The following is a 21,360-nucleotide window of genomic DNA, read 5'->3' on the forward strand; positions in this document are numbered from 1 at the left end:
CTGAGAGCTCACATACACACACAGAGTGAACCCAGCTAAGACTAACACTCTAACACCAGATCTGTTGAGAAATACTTGACTGGCAAATTTAAGTGCGTGCATTCGTCGTGTATGCAGTTTGTTGACAGATTGTGAGTCTTGAAATTTAACGGCCCAAGGTTTTGCTGAAAATAATTAAAGTTAAACTTAAAGGTAATCCTGAGGACTCAAAATGATTCAGATGCAATCAATTGATATTATAGTGGATACAAATTCTATCAAATACCCCACACTGGGGTTGTGTAACAGAGGGGCAGAGGAAGGCAGACAGAGGATGAAGTGCAACAAAACTAACAAGTAAGAAGCTATATTTTAGCAAGCAAACTTAGTGATAAATGGTCATTCAAGTATGTAGATTTAACAGTTAATTGGCAACACAATCTAAACTAAGGATCCACTGAATCGCTGTCTCTAGATGTAGCCATTTCAACCAAATTGAAGGTCCTCAATAGCAAATGGACTTGCTCAGTTGTCATGAGTGAATGTTCAAGATGTTTATAATGTCAGGCACTTTGAGGAGTCCTTGTCGCTGTGGCCTTAAGAAGTCTGACAGTTCATTACTGACCTTGACAAAAATCCTGAGCTTGACAATCAATATAATTTCTGGCATAGTGGACAGATATTTAAATAAATTGAGTACCTCACAATTGCTGACAACTTCCACAGACACAACTCTTCTGAGCCAATATTAACTCTGACTCTTATTGGTTCAGTATGCACAATAAAGTATTATTTCACAGTTTCCAGTGAGGGTAAAAGGCCTCCAGTCTGTCTGCAGTAGGCATTTTTTCATTTGAAGGTCATAAATTGAGGCAGATACAGCATTTTTAATTTATTTACAATTCTAATTCCAAAAATGTTGGGATGCTGTGTAAAATGTAAAAAAAAAAAAAAAAAAACGTAATGAAATGATTTGCAAACCTCATTAAGCAATATTTTATTCACAACAGAATATAAACAGCATATCTGACTAAGGTGACTAAGATGTTTCACCTTTCATGGAGAATATTAGCTCATTTTGTGACTGCATGCAATGCATCTAAAAAAAAGTTGGAACAAGAGTGGCAAAAAGGTGGAAACGTAATTGGCACAAATCAAAACCAACTGGAGGAGCGTCTGACTAGTAATTAGGTTAATAGCCAATAAGTAAGTAACAATATTGGGTATGAAAGGAGCATTTTACAGAGGCAGAGCCCCTCAAATGTAAAGATGGGAAGAGGTTCACCAACCTGTGACCATCTATACCTAATAATTGTGGAACCATTTCAGAGAACTTTAATTTTTTTAAAGTCAGCCTAGAATTTACATAGCACTGAAATCTTTATAATGTTCATGGGATTTTGAGTTTATGAGTATTGTAAATTGGTTCCATGGCTTTATTTGGCATCTGTGTTTAATTTAATCAGAGTTACAGCTTTTGTGGAAATATATTTATATTTTAATACTATCCTCTGGAAACTTATATTTACCCTTTGTGACTAACTGGATCATGAGTGGCATGAGCATGTCCAACAAGCACTTTAACATCTATTTCTGCTCATCCAAGCAAGGGAGTTCTACACACCTAACAAGCAGCACTCATACACACAAGAATCATTCAAGTTTTCTTCTCTGACTGCCAGATAATAGCTAAACTACATGGATATAGACCATTTATGCAGGTAAAAGACAGCAAAAAGAGAAAGTTCATCATGTTACAATTCTAAAAATTTTTCATGAGTTATGTATAAAAACATAAAACATTTGCCAGATCTTAACCATGTCTTAGGTCTTTACCAAGTCTTTAACCAAAAAAATGGGGAATTAAGTAAACATAAGAGCATAATTTATCTAAGAAAACTAATCCAAATACAGAAGCAGTGTATGGACTTGTAGGACTACCTCTAGCAGCAATAACTTGAAGTAATGGTTTTCTGTTTGACACGATTGGTCTCTGACCAAGTTCTTGCTGTAGAACAGATGGCCTCACATTTGACTTTAGAATACTTTGAGTCAACTATGAACTCCAAGGTTTACCAATGACAGCAAGGTGCCAAGTTTCTGTCTGCAAAACAAGCCCAAACCATCAGCTCTCAAGCGCATGTTGGACAGTTGGGGTGTCGCATTTGTGCAGATATGCTTTACGCTTAGTTTTCTCCAAACCTGGTGCTTTGGATTACAGCCAAACTTTCTCCACTTTTCTCTTGTCTGTCCAAATGACACTGTTTTTTGAGTCTTGTGGTGTGTTCAGATGTGACTTTGCAAACATTAAGCTATGCTGTCGTGTTATTTTTAGAGAACGGGCTTTCGAACAAGCCATACTGCCTCAGTCTTTTTGTCCTCATTTTTGTGTCATAAACTTTAACATTTAACAACAATGCTAACTGTGGTCTGTATGTTCTAAGGTTTAGTGCTTGGGTTTTTACCAGTTTCTCTGAGCACTGCATGGTGCTGCATTGAGGTGAACTGGCTGTGATGTCCATTTCTGGGCAGATCAATGGCTGTTATGAATTTTTTCTACTTGTGTGTAATATTCTTCATTGTGGAATGATGGGTTCCAAATTGTTTTGGAATCACCTTATAACCCTTCCCAGGATGATGGTCAGAAACTATTTCTGCTCTGAACTCACTGCTGATGCTTTCCCCTCTCATCATTGTGTTAACACACACCTGAATGCTCCAGACCAGTAAACTGCCAAAGCTTTTATAGAAGTACTCACATTTGCTGTTGATTGGTTAATTAAGTGCATTTCATCCGCCATACCAGGTTTCTACTTATTCATGTAATTCCTAAGAAAGCAGAAAGACTGTACCTAAGTTCTTCGCACACCGATTAGTTCTTTTTCTCTTTCCATTCATTCAGTAAATAACGATACATTGTGATGTGTCATCTGTTGGTTTTCATCTGAAGTTGCATTTACAGTTTCAAAACCTAGTAAGAATCAGATGGCTTTGAATTCTGTCCTAATGAGTATAATCTTAATAAAAAAAAATCAAGAGAAGGTGTATCTTGTTTTTTCACATGTATGCATGCACAGGAGGTCAAGGCATCAGCATGACTTGGTTGATACAGACAAACAGAAGAGCCTGATGACGAACAGCCAAAGTCTCCAAAGTGTGCAGGTCATGTATGTTTGATGGTTTTATCATCAGGACTTTACCAATCCTGCTATCAGCCTAAAGTAGCTGGTGTTCATCTCCTCTTCGTACCTAACTTTATTTGCATGGTGGACTTCACTTATGATCTACTTTTACTCCATTTAAGCAAATTACTGTTATGTACTTTTTATTTGCTAGCTCTTTAATGACTTGTCAACCCATGAAAATGATTTTTTCACTATTAGAAGCCACAGCTTGCATTTAATTTTTCACATGGTCACAAATTCGACTTATTAGTGATAATTACATGAAATTAGGTGGCATTAGTCAATTTTTACTCATGACACCAGATAACTCCTCTACATTTTTAAACAGTAACACCTGTCCTGAAGTTCTTACTGCTCTTTGTCTAAAACTCCTTCTTGATGTCTCTTCAGCATCACAGATGAATGGCTGAAACAGGAAGTGACAGATGAGTTCAGTGATCGGCAGGTGTGCGTACTCAGGTAAGACAACCAGAAGGTTCGTCTAGTTTGACCGTATGATTGCTGAAAGATCCTTTGGGAGTAGTCTGCAGTAGGCACACCTCAGCTTGTAAGCAACACAGGCCCATGATGGGGTCAGCTCAAACAGGATAAAAATGGACATTTGATGAGTCTTTGGCCTTGGTTTACTCTGGCCTTTTTGAGTACTTCAGCTTGTTTTATACTGAAATTCCTGTTGTTGTGGCAAAATGAAAGAAGATTCTTCATGACTAATTTGATGGGTTATGAGACCAAACCATGCAACAAGAGTATTATAAAAATACACACCTCAATCTATATACTATATATACTGTATATTTGTCACTAGGCAAGGCAAGGCCAAGCTAATCTTTTTTATGTAGCAAATTTCATACATAGGCTACTCAATGTACTGCACAAAAACCACTCACACAAACCACAACCGCTAGGTGTCAATCGTTCACATTTGTCACTGATTTTACATGTTTGTTTGGAAACATGAATAGCCGTTTCATTTGACGCCAGCTATTAGCTTCACATTCAGTGCAGTCAGAATCCAGCAAACACAGGATTATCTGGACTGAATAAAGCAAACAGGAAAGCTACCACTTTTTAGAGATCATAACTGTGTGCGTGTAAGAAGTGGATTTCTGTCTGTGTTTGTCTTTGCATGGAAGAAAGGCAGACATTGAAAAAGCAGAACAGACAGACGGATGTGTGTGTGTGTGTGTGTATACGTTTTTGTGGCATTTACTCAAGGAAAGCGGCATGCTCAAAGAGTTGAAAGACATGTTAAAAAAAGATCGAGAGAAAAATCTTATAATAAAAGATAACACAGCTGAAGTGGAAAATATGGCTCAGATTTCCACAGTAATGTCCCTATCTAAGAACATTTGGCTGGAGTAGAGAGAACAAATCATACCTCTACACAGCAGAATGTGTGCAAAGGTAAAATAGCCTGAAGGGGGAAAGGAAGCCATTCACTCATAATCCTTATCTGCCATTATCCCATCTCAATCAAATCCACTAAATCAAAGTGTGATTGTGGAAAAAAAGAAGATCTTGTTCACACTTTCAACAGCTCATCATTCTTGACTTGTTTTGTATAAAGGGAAACATTATTTCATCATTTCAGGCAATTTTTTTGTTTGTATGTTCAACAGTGAGTTTAAAAGGTATATTGAGAAGTACCTATGTGCATTTTGACTCTTACTCTGATAAATAAAGGTGAAAAAGAAGCCTTGTCAATGTTGCTAAAATTTTAATTCCTTATTGTACATTTGATGTGCTACCTGCTCTTTTATAATAGAAAAAGTGAAAATGAATATTTGTATGTGTTACTCTGGTGCAAGGCAGTAGAATGAAACAGACCTCGAACCCTTTCAAATGCTGATGAATATGAGGAGAAATAAAAACAACAAAAGAAACACTTACCCAGGGCACGGGAGGCAAAGGCAGTCATGGCGCTCTGCAGCCGGTCGGGTCTGACTGCCTGAACCAATAAGAGCTGGAGAGAGGAGAGAACAAAAATAAAGTGAGGGGGAAAGAAACTGCAGGTTTTTAATAACTCTTGTTAAACAAAAGGTCCAACTCCTTTATGTGGAAGGACTCTGTCACATACTGAAACATTTTAGCTTTCAAAGCCACTGTCAAGCTCTTAAAGGCTGTGAGTTGACTTGATTTAAGTGCACAATGTACAATGCAAATGAGCAAATCAACTGAACTTTGTACTGAGATTAGCTAAATCTTTAATCAATCTCAAAGCATTAGGGGGGTGTTCTGTCTGAAATTCTATTGTTTAAAGACAGTTTTCTTACTAACTGTGAAAAAACAAAAGTAGTTAAAAACATAAGTAACTACTACTGCCATTCAATTTGTATGTAGCTGTACATTTAATGTTTCATGCTAACAGAACAAATTTAGTTAAACTTCTTTGTCCTTGGTTTGCACACAAATGACATGTAACACTTATGTTTGTTGGATAATGAGATGAATCTGAAACATAAAATGCAGAAATCCTTCCATGAACACCTTAAAAAGTGAAAATTAGATCTGTGAATCAAGTGATGTAAATATATGCAAAATGTCTAGATAATGAAAGATGCCTCACACTATCCATTCTAAAAAATAATATATGATTTTTTTAATCACAGCAGAACAATTTATCAAAAACATCACTAAAAGCTTTTTTTAACCCTAAAAAAGGGGGAAATATAATTTAGTTTCAGTGCCACACAGTGAAGGAGTTAAGTGAAAGCTGACCTGCTGGAAGAGACTAATCTTCTTGGCAATGGAGGATGGGATTTCCTGTTCACACTGTGAGCTTTGCAAGAAGGACAGCCAAAGGTCTGAGTTGCTCAAACACAGGGTCTGGTAGAGAGCTGGGAATGTAACCTGTAAAAGAGAGGTGGTACAAGTTAAAAGGATGAGAGTCATCACATTACATGAGTAGATATCTTTTGTTCAGTAAGGATGTCTAATGACATTAGATTTCAAACATAAATATCTTTTATTGAAAAAACTTTCAAACAGTTATTGTTGTGCTTTTAAAAGTCACTGCATTTACAATCTACAGTGAAAGAATTTTACCATTTAACACTGAAGAAATGTTGCATTGATTTGGTACATTTCAGTGTATTTACTTTTAAAATGACCACTGCTCCATGCCTTTCCTGATCAATCCAAGATAGGAACTCCTGTTAAAAAGGAAAGGAAAGACAGAAAAATATGTCTTTTTTTGTTTATTTGTTTGTTTTCTTAAAAAAAAAAAAAAAAAAAAAAACAAAACTACACACTTGCCTCTTTCTTAAACATGTCTCCTACAATTGATCCAGTGAAGACATCCCACTCCTACAACAAACAGTGAGGTGAGGGATGACATCTGGCATGCTCAAAGAAAGAATCTCTATTTTTTAATTGGTCGTTAAAATCCATAATCCTCCCCTAAAATATATCCAAAATCACTCACATTTTCCTGGATGAGGTGGTGGTACATGCCTTTCACAAAGTACATGGCAAACATCAGCTGGTCAGCCTGAGACAGAGATAAGAAGAAATCTTCATATTTAATCTATAATTATACCACATAAGACAACATCATATTCGGCTTTGTCCAAACTAAAGAAATAAAAAAACATAAGGTTTGTCTGCCAGCTAGACTTAAAAATGGATGTAGCCTCTTATGTTAAGCATCTCAGCCTGCAGAATTTGTAAAAGATTGTTAGAACTGGACAAAAAAAAGAAAGAAAAAAGCCTCAGGGGCTCCAAGCACTGCAGAGGCTGCTGCATCATCCCTACACACTCCATGGCTGTTCCTCCCTAACTGCCTTTCACATCTGCTGGTAGAATCTGAATAGAGATAACACATGCGGCCATTAATCAAGATGCTTATCCCACTCCCACACAGAACGAAGCCAAGAGACAGTAACCAAGAGATTTCTACTGAAACAGTAAAGCTGAATGCTGTGGATTTATTACTTTCTTAATTATTTGAGTTGTGTGTGTGTGTTTTTTTTAATTGACCTCTGTAATATTAATGGCCAACAAACTGCATTGCATAAGTGTCTTGCAAGCTTCTACAGTGACAGTATCTCTACAGACACATTACTTCTGTGGTTGTCATGCACTTAACAACCATCTAGCAAGGACAACCAAATTAGAATTAGCATAATGAGTAAACATATCTCTACAGTGTGTTTTGTAAAGTTCCAAAAGTTAAACAACCACATCATTGAACCAGTTTGGCCCTTTCGTAGCAGTAGTCGGTAAAATCTCTTATGTATCAAATCAGATAGGTAAGGGAGATAATTTCTCTTTAAGTACACTTCTTTGGCAACCATAGTGGCTGCAATCATTCAGATGTGTTTGCTGGATGGTTATTTAAACTGTGATAACCAGTCAGAGAACATGCAATGAACATCAGCATCTAGAGATGAAATGAGATAGTTCAGGTTTATGTATTACTGAGAAGAGCTTGAGAAATGATGCTGAAGTTCTTCTTCAGAGTGCAATTGAGTCTTCAATCTTATGTGTAAGTGGAAGACCAAGCCACAGGGGAAACTAACACCAAGCCCTATGACCCATGATATCCCTGGTTTAAGGCATTTTCACAATCTGTAAGCACACACCTACAGTCACACCCACACACTAACACATTTGTCTTTTTCTATGGCAAATTATAGGTTTCAGACTCTTTCACACCTTAGCTGCAGGTATAGTTACTTTTATACCTGTCCCTCCCAGCAGTTACACTCGCTGTTGAGCTATAGACTAGGCTTTCACTTAAACTGTGAGAATTTTCTTTCGTTTTCCTCTGTGGTGGACAACTGGACATCAACAAATGTATAAATCCAACAAAATATACAAATGAAAAATAACAATACCTTTCTTGTAAGACAATAAATGTTTCTACATATTTCACACCACATCTTTTAATCATCTAATATGTTCTGTACTGTCACAGACCAAATGTAGAACCTGCTGTGAGGTTAATCTTCAGGTTAGATTTAGACCAAAGCTCTACACTGCCATGCCCTCTTTTCGACCCTCTGCATGATTCATCTCTTGATCCAAACTCTGCATGAATTCAACCAAGCTCCCAACTTGCTTTCCATCCACCAAAGGTACAAAAAATGCAGCTGAACATAAAATCAGGCATATAAGTCTGATTTAAAAAAAACTAAAAACGTGTGTGAATGTGCCATTGGGATTTTGAGAGTGTGCATGTATGTGCCTGACAGAAAGCCAGAAGAGTGATACTGCTGATAGTTTAACAGAAAAAGACCCTCAATAGACAGTAAAACCAGGAAAGTGCCTTGCTGTAGCACGTCACTACAATTCAAACTGCTGTTACAATTTTGATCTCATAAGTATACGCCGATGTTTCAAAGGGAAAAACTATGGAAGACAGATTTTACATTCCTTTTTTAAAGATGTGCAATACAAGTTTGTTCTTTCTTCTTATGCTGAGCTTTTTCTCCATTCAGACTCCTTTTCCTCACATTAAACCTGCTTTAATTTGTTCTTTCTCACTCGTTATCAGCCTTTATCTGTTGATTGGACCCTGCCATCCTTCCTCTCAGCTGTTCAAAGTTATCTCTAACGCAGCACAGCTGATAATCTAGTCCAATATTTCCTCTGTGCTAATAACAGAACTGATGTCCACATGTATGCACGTGTGTTTGGGTGTAGCAGCTGAGCAAATTTGTTATGTAATCTGTAATTATGAGCAATTCTTACTGCTTGACAATGCACATACAAACACACAAACAAAGAAATTACATTAAACAGTTACTGCGAGATCGATGCAATGATTGCTCTGTGGTTCAATATTTGACACTTCATTAGTGTTGCTGTAGAGGCTACATTGTAGGAGTGAGCAAATATATCTTGTGAATATCTGATTGTGCCTCTTGGATTAAATGCTGTGTAGGAATACTGCTATATAACTGCTTTATAATACAGAATATATTCTAATTGTAGTGCATCTGCAGAAGGTGGAAACAACCAGCTTCATTACTATTTAAAGGCCCAAACTTCAGTCTCTCAGTTAAAATGCTGCATCTTTATCTGAGGGAAAAATAAACATATCAAATTATGATGATAGTGGGATAGAAATACTTTTTCGTCCAATCCTTTTTTCAGTTTAGAGTATGGTACTGTATGTAAAATTGTAGCTGTTGAACTTAAATTCTGAAAGGATCTTGGCAAAAGAATTTCTCTGTAGGTGGAAAATGGAGGCATTTCTTTGGCTCATAAAGGCTGTGAGTTTATGGTTGTTTTTTGTGTTTTGTACAAACAACATATTCTTTGAATAAAAGCCTTGTTTTAAGAAAAGTGTTTCGGAACAAGCTGTCCACATTTTGCAGTCAGGAGAATACTTCACTTGTAGTCACAACCCACTTGTTACTGGAACACATCATCAGAGTGAATTTTTAGAGATGCCAAAACCCCATTTACTCCCTATCTGTGTCTATGTCTGTGTAATACCTTGAAAAGTGACCGGCAAACATATTCATACACCATATTCTTCAAGTTGGCCTCCAGAGCAGCAATCCTGGCTTCAGTATTTTCTTCTTCCTAAAATGTACACAAACACATAGATTTTGTAAGTTAAAGAGCATGGGCCATTAAACCGGGTGAGAACATGTTAGACACGAATATTAATGAGATTCAGGGGGTTTACTTCATGTGTCGGTGTGTAATCCTTTTACCCAAGCTAATTGTGTATTAAACATCATATTAAAAGTACTCTTTTGTTTTGGTCACATCAGGGAAGCTTTGTTGTCTCAGGATTGTTCAAGAGTAGTAAATACATGCAGTTTACTTGTCCTTGTTTATTGTTTTCCACATAGTTTCCTTGTCCTTCTCTGACGCACTACTTACCACACAGGAATCAGACTATAATAAAATGACTTTTAAAATTTCCCCCAAAGGCTTCCAGGATTGTTCCCTGTACTATACTATAAATTTGTACAATGTGTATAAAGTATTTTTCAAAATGTAATTCATATGGACACTCAAGATTTGTAAGTAAAAGTTTCATTTAATGAATACAGTACACAATCATATACTGAACAATGAGTGTGCTTTCTGATGTGTGTGTGTGTGTGTGTGTGTGTGTGTGTGTGTGTGTGTGTGTGTGTGTGTGTGTGTGTGTGTGTGTGTGTGTGTGTGTGTGTGTTTGGCGATGTGAATCTGGGTGTATAAGCAAACAGGAGTGTGTTAGGTCAGCTGTGGGAGGGTAAAGTCCTCTTCCATATCCCAGGAACCATCTGCAGCTCATGGCAAATTAAACTTGCTCACTCAATACAACAAACAACAGAAAGACATAAAGGGAGGCAAAGTCCATGAATCAGAGCACCTATTCTGACCACAGTTGCTGATTGTGTCCACAAGCCGACCTTCACACACATACACGCATGTAATGGTGGTGACAAGCTGATGCTGTCAGGTGACACTGCTGGATGACAGCAGTGGCTCTGACAATCCACAGGATTTGGGGAATTAGCACTCAGTCTCACAACTCAATGTCTGTTTTTCAATGTGTTGTGGTGTGTGTGTGTGTGTGTGTGTGTGTGTGTGTGTGTGTGCGTGCGTGTGTGTGTGTGTGTGTGTGTGTGTGTGTGTGTGTGTGTGTGTGTGTGTGTGTGTATGTTCTAGTTATCAGTCAGTATTTAGGACTCATGGAGAACCGCAGTGTGGCAGCCAGTCTGAGGTGTTGTTCAGTGATACAGGTCACACTGGAATTAATTTGATAATGAAAACAGTGTAACTGGGATCCAGAGCAAGCTGACTTCAAGTGAAATGTATTACATAAAAAATTCAAATAACTGCATGGTGTTAAGGTTATTTGATTAAAAAATATATATTAACCCAAAGGTAAACATTCTCTCTAGTTCCACTGAAATTTATCATCTTGCATTCAATTTATTTTTAATTAGTAAACCTTCTAGTAAACATAAACAATGACTGAACAATAAACAATAAGAATGTAATTTTTGCTACAGCTACATAATTAGGAAAGTGAAATATACACTAAAAATGACTATTTTCTGCCATGCCAACTACACAAAAATGTCCTTTCCATGTACTATTGCATTTTAATAAAAGGGTCATTGGGTACAGTGAGGGACACAATACAGTAGACATCAACAGGATGAGTGCTGTTCTATCAGTTAAGTAACCCAACCTACAGAGAGGGGTTTTTGTTTCTATCAATCCTACCCGGCAAGGGAGATGAATAGTGACCAATGACCCTGTGCCATTCCCAAGCACATTGACGTTTGAAGAAACAGTTTGACATTTGGTGAAATTCACTGGGAAGTAAATTATGGAGGGTTTGTGCTGATTGAGTTTTGCCTCTGAACAGTTACCAGGCAACCACATCCACCAACAGGAAGTAAAGTGTCAATCAGTGAGCTTTTGAGGTTCAGTAATTTGTTACTGCTGGACAGAGAAGGGTTAGCCATTTCCCCTGATTTCTCTGCTAGTCTTTCTTTCAAGTTCCCAATTCTCTCTGCAGGGGGGTATGTAAATGCATTTCCCAAAATTGCCAAACTATTGCATAAAACTGTATCTATTTTTTTTTGTATTTCTGAATAAGCTTACGTGGTAATGAGATTTTGTGTTTCTGCTCTCCGTATTAGACTTGATCAGTAGCAACTTTCGTAGGGCTCATTAAATGAAAAAACATGTATGACAAGGCTGCTTTACAACCTAAAACATTTAATAAGAAAGGCACCATATGTAAACAAAGTCTTTGACACATGAGTGACAGCTACCTTAATCATGGACTGTGGCTGGTATGATAACAGTGTTAGCTTTGACCATGACCACTACTGAGCAACTGCATGACCTGATACAGAGAACGGACAGTGTAAATAAATACTACTGACCCATATATGAGAACACCGAATGGTCAAATGATCTCACAGGTGTGTTTTCCAATCTTGTATGTGGACAGAGAGCAGTTCAGAAATTAACATTTCTCAAAGCCACATATAGTTCACCATCAGCAGAGTACAGAACTTGTAGATTATCACTATGTGAAACATCTGATTTTACATTAACACAGTATGCCACTGCAAAATTAAGTGTTTACACAAAAGACAATTAATGAACATCCAAAAATAATCGTGTATTCCACCTTTGATGACATTACCCAGAAACTATTCTATTATGCCGTGATCTCATTGAAACAACATCAGGTTAAGGCTGGGACAATCTGACAAGAAATTAACACAAAGACTAGAAAAAAAAAATACATTAAAACAAAATTATTAAAACCCGAAACACCTACAGTCGAATAAAGAACAGATATATTTATAAACAGAAAAATAATCATTTTTAAATAGTCTGAATATGCTAAACCTGTATGTTGTCTAGTGAATGGGTAAAAATGCATTTCCATTCCTCCAAATTAATATGTGTAATGTGTTTTTTGGCATTTTTATCTGTGTTTTATTTCTATTCTGTGTAACAAATTATGAAATACAACCTCCCCTTATGCATGTTATTTTTGTCTGCAAATTCTTTTAATAACAAAAAGTTGACTTTTATCCATTGTGGGGGAGCATTGGTAAATTATTATCTTATCCAGGTTTTATTGTGTGGCAATATATATGTTGCTTTCAGTTCAAGGACAAATTTAAGGATGACAAATCTGTGGAATTCTATGAAGAAGAAAACTTTTAACAGTTTATCAAGTTACTGGTGAGTAATAGGTGTTTTTTTGTAGGATCCGGTTACCTTCTTGGCCTGAAGAGCCCTTTGGAAGAGTCGCAGAAAAGAAGCGAGACTGAAGCGGTACATATTGTTGATCTTTGACAAGTCTGTGATGACGAAATACATCTTGCTGGCACTCTCTGCAAGAGGTAGGTAGGCATCCCGCTCCTAGAATTAAGAAAAGTAATGGGAGAAAAAGAAAAATAAATAAATACAACCACCCAAACATGAAGGACAAAAATAGTAGAAAAGATTAAACCAAAAGGCAGAAGAAAAAAAGAAGCGCATATGTTGAGATTCACAAAGAATACAACAGATGGATGACAGATACAGTGATTGATATGGGGATGAAATGCAGAGAAGTAGAACAGGAAAATATTTCAAAAAGGATGAAGAGAGAAAGAAAAAGGAGAACAGACAGCATGAGATGTGATGGAACAGGAAATGTGAGAATAACAGGAGGTGCATGTGAGAAAGAAAAAGAAAAGAGATGATGAATAAATAGCAACAACTGAGAGAAAAGTACAACATCAGTCCTGGTGTAACACTGCACCCTAGAGTATGATGTTGTAATGCATCTGCAAAAAGTCCTCACTTCTACAACTGTGTAGTCGGAGGTTTGCAGCAGCATGTGACTGGCTCTGAGCTTGTGTGTCTGTTGTTGTCCACATATGAGAAAACTTTAAATAATAGAAAATATTATGAACACTATAGAATATAATGAAGTATTTAATATAATATGCTGTTGTGTTACTTACTACTAATAAACACTACTACAAGCAGCACTAAACTACTTCAACAGAGAAAAGGATAAGGATCCTCTTTATAATCTAATGTTTTATTTCTATAATTATTTAAATATATTGTTTTATCTTATTTATTTGGATTTATGGAATTTATGTAATCTTGCTGGACCTGACCAGAGGGGACAGAAAAAAATGAACAGAAGTAAAAAGGAAAGTAGAAAAAGGAAGAGAAGACAAAGATACAGTAGACTGAAGCCACAACCCTTCAATTCAACCTAACACCAGACAACCAACTGCTACACCTGTACAAAAACACAACAGAGAATTTCTTACAGCTTTTACAAGTAAACTAAGCTGTCAATCATCAGGAGTTTCTAAAAACATAAACAAATAAATAAAATAACCTTGACAGCAACAACAAGGTATATCACGACAACAACCAAAGTATGAAAGACACACACACACACACACACAACAAAAAATAAATAAAAAAGTAGCTCTTAGTGTACCCACTGACAATTCAGTGACTGTGTCAGCATGCAGAGTATGAGGAATGATGAGTGAGCAGAGATGAGTGTGATCATGCAAATGTGACCACGCCTCTATGGAGGCTAGAGGCAGACTAGGGCGGCCCAGAGACCCGGGCGACCAGCTGCCCAGAGCATGAACCCAAGCCATCGCACCACAAAGACAACCCCGGACCCACCCCAAGGGTGGCAGAGGAAGGCCCCGGCCAGATCCCCAGTGGTCACAGGGCACAGGCCAAGGTGGGCCAAGATTGGCAGCCGCCGACCCCACCAGGCACCGGCCATCCAGGGCAGGCAGAGCGAAGGGCCCAGGGCCTCAAGAGCCCAGAGGCATGTGCATGTGATCCCACATACACACCCATATCCCGCTCATCCTGACAAATATACACACACCTACACGCATACACAAACCTCTAAGTCTGCATATCCCAGTTTCTCCCCCTACGATCCCCAAGTCCCACTCAGCCTCCCTTTATACCCTTATACCCCTCCTGCCCCCGGGCCATACCCTGAGTTCCAGGGCGGAAACCAGACACCAGGGCATGTCCCAAACCCACCCTGTGGCAGCATACCCAGGCAAGCCCAGAACCCCCAGCAATAACCAACCTGTCCAACCTCAAGAGAGGGGGCCACCCCCAGGCACCAGAGCCAGAACCAGAGTTTATCATTTCTGACTGGATCATGGATGTCAGCCCCACTGGACTGAGTCTGAGCTGCTGACTGTCTTGCAGATAATAAAAATTTGTCTCACTTCCTTTTGTCTAGGAGTTGGTGCTGCTAGATTTAGAATTTCTGTGTAAGACATTGCAGTTGTTAAATGTATGTTTTTGTAAAGAAACAGTAACCATGCCCAATCCTGTAGCCCTGAGTGGCATGCCTTTGTTTAAAATTTGTGTGTGTGCCTAGACGCTGTGTTACAGGGATTCAGGGAAACTACAGCATAAGTTACAACATAAGGTAACTATCTAAAAACCTGTAAGTACACCAGTTAACATACACAAATTGACATAGTCTGTGGGTGTTCATGCATGTGTGTGTTGTTGTATGCATGGCTGACATGCAGTACCTGGTCCAAGGATGCCTGCAGTCTGTGTGATTCCACCAGCGACTCCTGGATCAGGGCGCTGCTGGCTTTGGTCTGGTTCAGACTGTCTATCAGCTCCCTGTTCTCCAGTATATTACCCTGAGCTGTGGCCAAAGTCTGACATGAAGAAAAATACAGACATACAAATTGTAATAGATAAGTAAAAAGGAAGGCATAAAGAGGGCTAAGAAATTCACACCATTAGAAGTCTCTCATAGAGGAGAGAATATGTTGTCATGTTTCTGTCATTTGGCTGATGTCTGTGATCTGATAAAAGCGAAGAGAGAAAAAGATGTATGGGCTGTAACAGCTTCCTGTAAGGTATTTAAAATTATTTTAAATAAGAGCTCATTGGGTGCTATGACTCTTCCTCACAATCTTGTGAAATCTATTCACTGAAATGAAGTGATAAATTTATTCAAATAAATTCAAGTAAAATTGATGAGAAGCCAGTGGAGCATGGAAATGTCAAGTTGAATATGCTCCTACAATTCAAGAATAATTACATGTCTAGTACCCCTGAAGCACTGACATCCGGGTCTTGGCATTATCTGTGTGTGTGCATGTGTGCGCGTTCCCTTAGACTGCGCAAAAAATAGTTTCATTATCACATCTTATTTAAATTGTGATAGTGAAACAATTTTTGATAAAAATGTTATCGCCCAGAGATTTAATGATTTTGTTGACATTGAAAAAATTATATAGCTAAACCCATTGTATCTCCTACCGATCATGATTTAAAAAAAATTCTATGTAAATTACAGAAACTGACAAAAATGAAATTTTTGACATTGCACATGAATTCAAAAACAAAAAAAAAAATCAACTCACTGGAACAGTCTCACCATAGTTTTAGTTAAAACAGTTATTGATCGTACACCCTTTTTCTTAAATCTGTATTTTGTCCCTGATGACTGGAAAATTTCCTTCACAAGTGAAAATAGCTAAAGTGATTCCTCTTTATAAATCAGGTGATGAACATCAAATTATGGCTAATCTCACTTTTACCTCAGTAATCACAATATTATTTGTAACCATCAATATGGTATTAGGAAAAAACAGGCCGCTTCACTGGCTCTGATGCATTTTGTCAAACAAATTACTGATGCTACTGCAAAATAGGGAACATACGGATGCAGTTTTATAGGATTTACAGAAAGCATTCAATACTGTTCATCAGAAACTGCTCCTAATTAAATTATATAAGTACGGTATCAGGGGACTTGCCCAAAATTGGGTGAGAAGCTATTTAGATAACAGTTATGAGTTTGTACATATTAATGATACAGAGTGTGAGTTACTGAATGTAACATGTGGGGTGCTACAGGGTTCTGAACTTGGGCCATTGTTGCCTATAGTGTTTAGAAATTATTTATGTTTGGTTTGGGAAGATTGTCAAATATCTGTGATTCTAATCATAATCACTATTTTACCTCCAGATACAAAAAAGATTCCTCATTCTCAAACAAAAAAATATCAACAAAAACTAAAATTTAAGCCAGAAGTCTTTTAATAAATTAATGTAGAGCTATAATTATGTGCAAATACTGGCCACTGTTGCATAGGATTTACTTAGCTATAACATCATAAAATATTTTCTGAGTGTTTAATGTACAAACATCCACACACACATAGAACTAAACAGCAAAGCAGAAGTACAGTCATGAAAGCCCCCCTTAAGCGGTGGATGGGTGTTAGAGAAGAAAAAGCACTTTTCCAGCATCCCAGAGACATGAGGTAACGGGTAGTGGTGCTTCTGGCTGTGGTGGAGTTCTCCATCAGAAACATTGGGCAGGGAAACAGGTCACGGGCCAACCAACCACTCCTGCTTGCTTTGTACACACAGTCTCGTTATTTTTTCTACACCCTCCTTAGGCTTGCAGAGGGAACTAGGAACACTGTGTTGTCCAGTACAGTTAGCCAAGTATTACCTACTCATTAAACAGTGCAGAATAATATGTATGGAATGTGTGTGTTGTATGTCAGTGACTGTACCTCTAATAGAGATTCTTCCAGCTGAGCCAACTGTATCTTCTTGTCCTCTTCTTGTTGCAGTAATCTTGTTTTCTCTGTCTCCAATTCTGGCTTCTCTTGCTGGATGGTCAAAGCTAGCAGCTGATACAAACACAAACAGGTAAGCGGAGACAATAAGACTGTTATGTTACTGTTCGCAGTAACAACAGAAGTATGACTAGAACAGTTTGTACAAGAAATAGATTGAAGTGATGCATCTTTCCAAGGTAAAGTCACTTCATTCACTAAGCACATTAAGTAAATCTGCCAGTTGTAAAAAGGAAAATCTGCAGCACATTTTGAAACTACAAAGTGAGTTTTTTTCATTTTACAAATTGGCCAGGGGCTGGGTTGCCAGAGTAGATTACGTGGGTGTAAATGTTTGAGTGTGGGTCAGCTGGGAATACCTGTCCTCGCAACCCTGCCCTGGTGGTAGTGAAGTTGACCTCTGTAACCACAGAGGCAGCGTCAGGAGGGATGTAGGGATTGGGATTCCGTGTTGCCAGGAATAGACGGAAGTCCTCATTGTAATCAATAACCTTGTCTCCTATTTGAACCACATATCGAGGACCTGCAGGCGAATGAGTACACATAAAAAGTTACCTAATCTGTTCATTTCAACTGAAATGTTCATAAATTGTTTTTATTATATACTTTCTTCTTTCCTTTTAGTCTTGTAGAAGTCAGCACTGCTATGTCTTTATCTTTTTTCTTTAACATCTTGCAAACCGCCACTTCTAAGTGAATAACTTGAACTTTCATTTAGTTTCTGTGTCCCCACTCTTTCAAATGCAGCTTCAAATCGACAACCGCCTCTCCCTTGATGACTCAGAAGCTTATGAATCACCATCATCCTCACTGGTATGTTTATGACCTCTTTAAATATGTATGCGGCTGGTATGTAATTATCTAAAACAAGATTTTAAAAATATCACAGATTACATAAGAGGATTCAAAACTATCACACACAAATGTAAGTTTTATTTCAGTGGTTTTCTTTTTCTTTTTTGTTGCTAAAATCTAAGCAGTTTCAAGGAGTTTTTCCCCCAATTTATTTTTAAATTTGTCCTTAAAACAAGTCAAAATGAGGCTCAGTAGTGTGTGTGTGGCCTCCACGTGCCTGAGGGATCTCCTCCCAGACCTGGACTAAAGCATCTGCCAACTCCTGGATAGGTTGGTGGATGGAGCGAGACATGATGTCCCAGATGTGCTCAATTGGATTCACGTCTGGGGAACAGGCGGGCCAGTCCATAGCATCAATGACTTTGTCTTGCATGAATTGACACACTCCAGCCACATGAGGTCTAGCATTGTCTTACATTAGGAGGAACCCAGGGCCAACCGCACCAGCATATGGTCTCACAAGGAGTCTGAGGATCTCATCTCGGTACCTAATGGCAGTCAGGCTACCTCTGGCGAGCACATGGAGGGCTGTGCGGCCCCCCAAAGAAATGCCACCCCACACCATTACTGACCCAATGCCAAATTGGTCATGCTGGAGGATGTTGCAGGCAGCAGAACGTTCTCCACAGCGTCTCCATGTCACATGCACTCAGTGTGAACCTGCTTTCATCTGTGAAGAGCACAGGGCACCAGTCTTGTTCTCTGGCAAATGTTAAACATCCTGCACGGTGTTGGGCTGTAAGCACAGCCCCCACCTGTGGACGTCGGGCCCTCATACCACCCTCATGGAGTCTGTTTCTGACCGTTTGAGCAGACACGTGCACATTTGTGGCCTGCTGGAGGTCATGTTGCAGGGCTCTGGCAGTGCTCCTCCTGTTCCTCCTTGCTCCAAGGTCAATGTAGTGGTCCTTCTGCTGGGTTGTTGCCCTCCTATGGCCTCCTCCACGTCTCCTGATGTACTGGTCTTTCTCCTCGTAGCGCCTCCATGCTCTGGACACTGCGCTGACAGACACAGCAAACCTTCTTGCCACAGCTTGCATTGATGTGCCATCCTGGATGAGCTGCACTACCTGAGCCACTTGTGTGGGTTGTAGACTCTGTCTCATGCTACCACTAGAGTGGTAGTGCATAGCTATGCATACAGAGATCAACAAACAAAACAAAAAAGGGAAAACAAAACAAAGTGCCTCTTAAGTGAAAGAAATTGTCCCATATCTTATCAAAGGCTTTTGGGTTCTTCAGGTTATACATTGCATTTTTCCAGTGGAATATAAGACAAGAGTTCATTCAGCCACATAGTGGGTTTCTTGGGTTTAAAGCAATTACTTTTTCAATTTTTTTAGTTTTCCAAAACTTGTCCAAATGGGAGCAAGACTAAAACATATTCATAAGAGACCCAGTCTCCATTTTGAATCAAAGGCACAAAGCTGAGAGACCCAGGTTAATTTTATTTAGATGCTGTGGTGTTTAGTATACTCAATGAATCAAATTAAATTGTTGCAGTCTATGGCGACTGTTAAATGAAAATGTCTGACTCTGTTGACAAATTGCTTTTCACTGTTCATCTGTGAATTCAATTCCAAGGTCTTGCTGTGATTTAAACATGGTCCTTACTGGACCACAAACAGAAAACTTCAGTAACATTTTGTACACAGTTGAAACATTTCTTTACATCTTTACCCACCATATAGGTGTTGGGTTCCAAAAGGTATAAAGACAGTAGTTTACCTCCTTGCTGAACCCTAATCTCTAACTTGTAGGTAAAAAATTCTTGGAATCCAGGTAGAATTTTGACCTTAACTCTTCAAAGGATGATAACAACCCACCATCAAATAGGTCACCAAATGTCTGAATACCTTTACTATACCATAACAAGCAGGATTCATCCTTTAATATCTCAGGTAGAGCCAGGTTAACATAGAAGGGGGTAGCTGTTTATATTGTTTGAAGGTTTTTAGTCTTTTTCCTAAAATCAGACCAAATTTTGCACCACTGTAAATCAAAATGTTTATTCAAAATTCTTTTGAAAATATGTAGAAAAGGAATATATGAAAGGCTAGAAAGAGTAATGTCTGCTAACTGATGTTGCTTGATTTGTAACCAAGAGTTTTAGTACTTTGAGTCAACTTCATTTTTTGTTTTTACATGATTTTGAAGAAATAAATCATAAGCACATCTAGATTGTTCTTTATAATACACACAGTGAGGGAAGGAAAAGACCGGTGGTTAACCCATACAATTAATTAACATTAACTTTCAAGGATAATGCATCAAAATCACCAACAGCAGCTGATTGAGGCAGACAGCTCCTGGATTTTGTTCAAGAGTATGTAAACCTGAGTTTGTAGGACTGGTGTTTGTGAGTTTGTGCAAATACCCTGTGCTATGAGGTCCCTCCTCAGCAGCGGATAGAGAACAGGTTCAACACCATCCATCTCCTGGATGATTAGTGTTTTTCCAAATCTCACTGCCAGCTCCAGGGAAGTCAGGAAGTTGCTATCCTACAAAGAGTAGGTACACAGACACACACATTTTAATTTGTTTACAGTAATCATCCCCACACTACAATCTTTGTTGTGCAATGTTGTGCACTTCTACTATGAAGTGTCAAAACAGACTGCCACGAGACATGTCCAGGTACCATGTGAATACAGCAATGTTCAAACTAAATTACATTTGTTGTTGTAAATAATAATGCTAATTATAATGAATGAGTAATGCAATTCAAAACTTCTGGAAATACTTATACAATCAATAGAGCAGTTCAAAGGAAAGGTGAAGGTAGCCTAAACATGTCAAGCAGCAGAAAGCAAATAAAATGATTAGGGTGTACTTGTAAAGTAAATGAAATCGGAGCCTTTGGACAAGAAGAAACAGATCAAACAGTATTTTTATTAAATCATATCAAAGAAATGTTAACTTCCCAGCCTCATGCAGATATTTGAGAAGTTTAGGTTTAGGGTTGATTGAGTTAGGTGTGGGTGTGTGTGTGTGTGTGTATTTGTGTTTACCTGCTGGTTGATAATTTCTAATTTGTGTTCTTTGAGATGTGTGGATAACCACTCTGTAGCTCGGGATGATGGGTCAATCAGGAATGGACAGGCGACACTCTGAGTAAAGATCAAAAAACACTATATTTTAGGTTATGTTGGTTTGGGATAGTTTACTAAGAAAACTGCTCACTTTCTGGGGAAAAAGGACATGCGAGTGTGAATGCATGTAGTTCAGTCCTGTCGCAGTGC

The 21,360-nt window shown here is 38.3% G+C and overlaps 1 protein-coding gene across 1 annotated transcript in view; it reads right to left on the reverse strand.

Moving 5' to 3' along the window:
• Positions 1-21,360, reverse strand: part of LOC121645908 (cytoplasmic dynein 2 heavy chain 1) — a 104,017-nt gene that overhangs the window by 35,428 nt on the left and 47,229 nt on the right. Inside the window, exons 69-80 of the mRNA XM_041994683.1 lie at positions 21,130-21,228; positions 20,496-20,619; positions 17,623-17,786; positions 17,198-17,317; positions 15,185-15,319; positions 12,870-13,013; positions 9,609-9,698; positions 6,589-6,654; positions 6,420-6,470; positions 6,263-6,316; positions 5,883-6,014; positions 5,055-5,127 (exon numbers count right to left, since the gene is read on the reverse strand). Coding sequence (XP_041850617.1) covers positions 5,055-5,127; positions 5,883-6,014; positions 6,263-6,316; positions 6,420-6,470; positions 6,589-6,654; positions 9,609-9,698; positions 12,870-13,013; positions 15,185-15,319; positions 17,198-17,317; positions 17,623-17,786; positions 20,496-20,619; positions 21,130-21,228 — 1,252 coding nt within the window. The remainder of the gene's footprint in view (positions 1-5,054; positions 5,128-5,882; positions 6,015-6,262; positions 6,317-6,419; positions 6,471-6,588; positions 6,655-9,608; positions 9,699-12,869; positions 13,014-15,184; positions 15,320-17,197; positions 17,318-17,622; positions 17,787-20,495; positions 20,620-21,129; positions 21,229-21,360) is intronic.

The sequence above is a fragment of the Melanotaenia boesemani genome, chromosome 9, assembly GCF_017639745.1.
Source record: "Melanotaenia boesemani isolate fMelBoe1 chromosome 9, fMelBoe1.pri, whole genome shotgun sequence".
Classification (NCBI taxonomy): Eukaryota; Metazoa; Chordata; class Actinopteri; order Atheriniformes; family Melanotaeniidae; genus Melanotaenia; species Melanotaenia boesemani.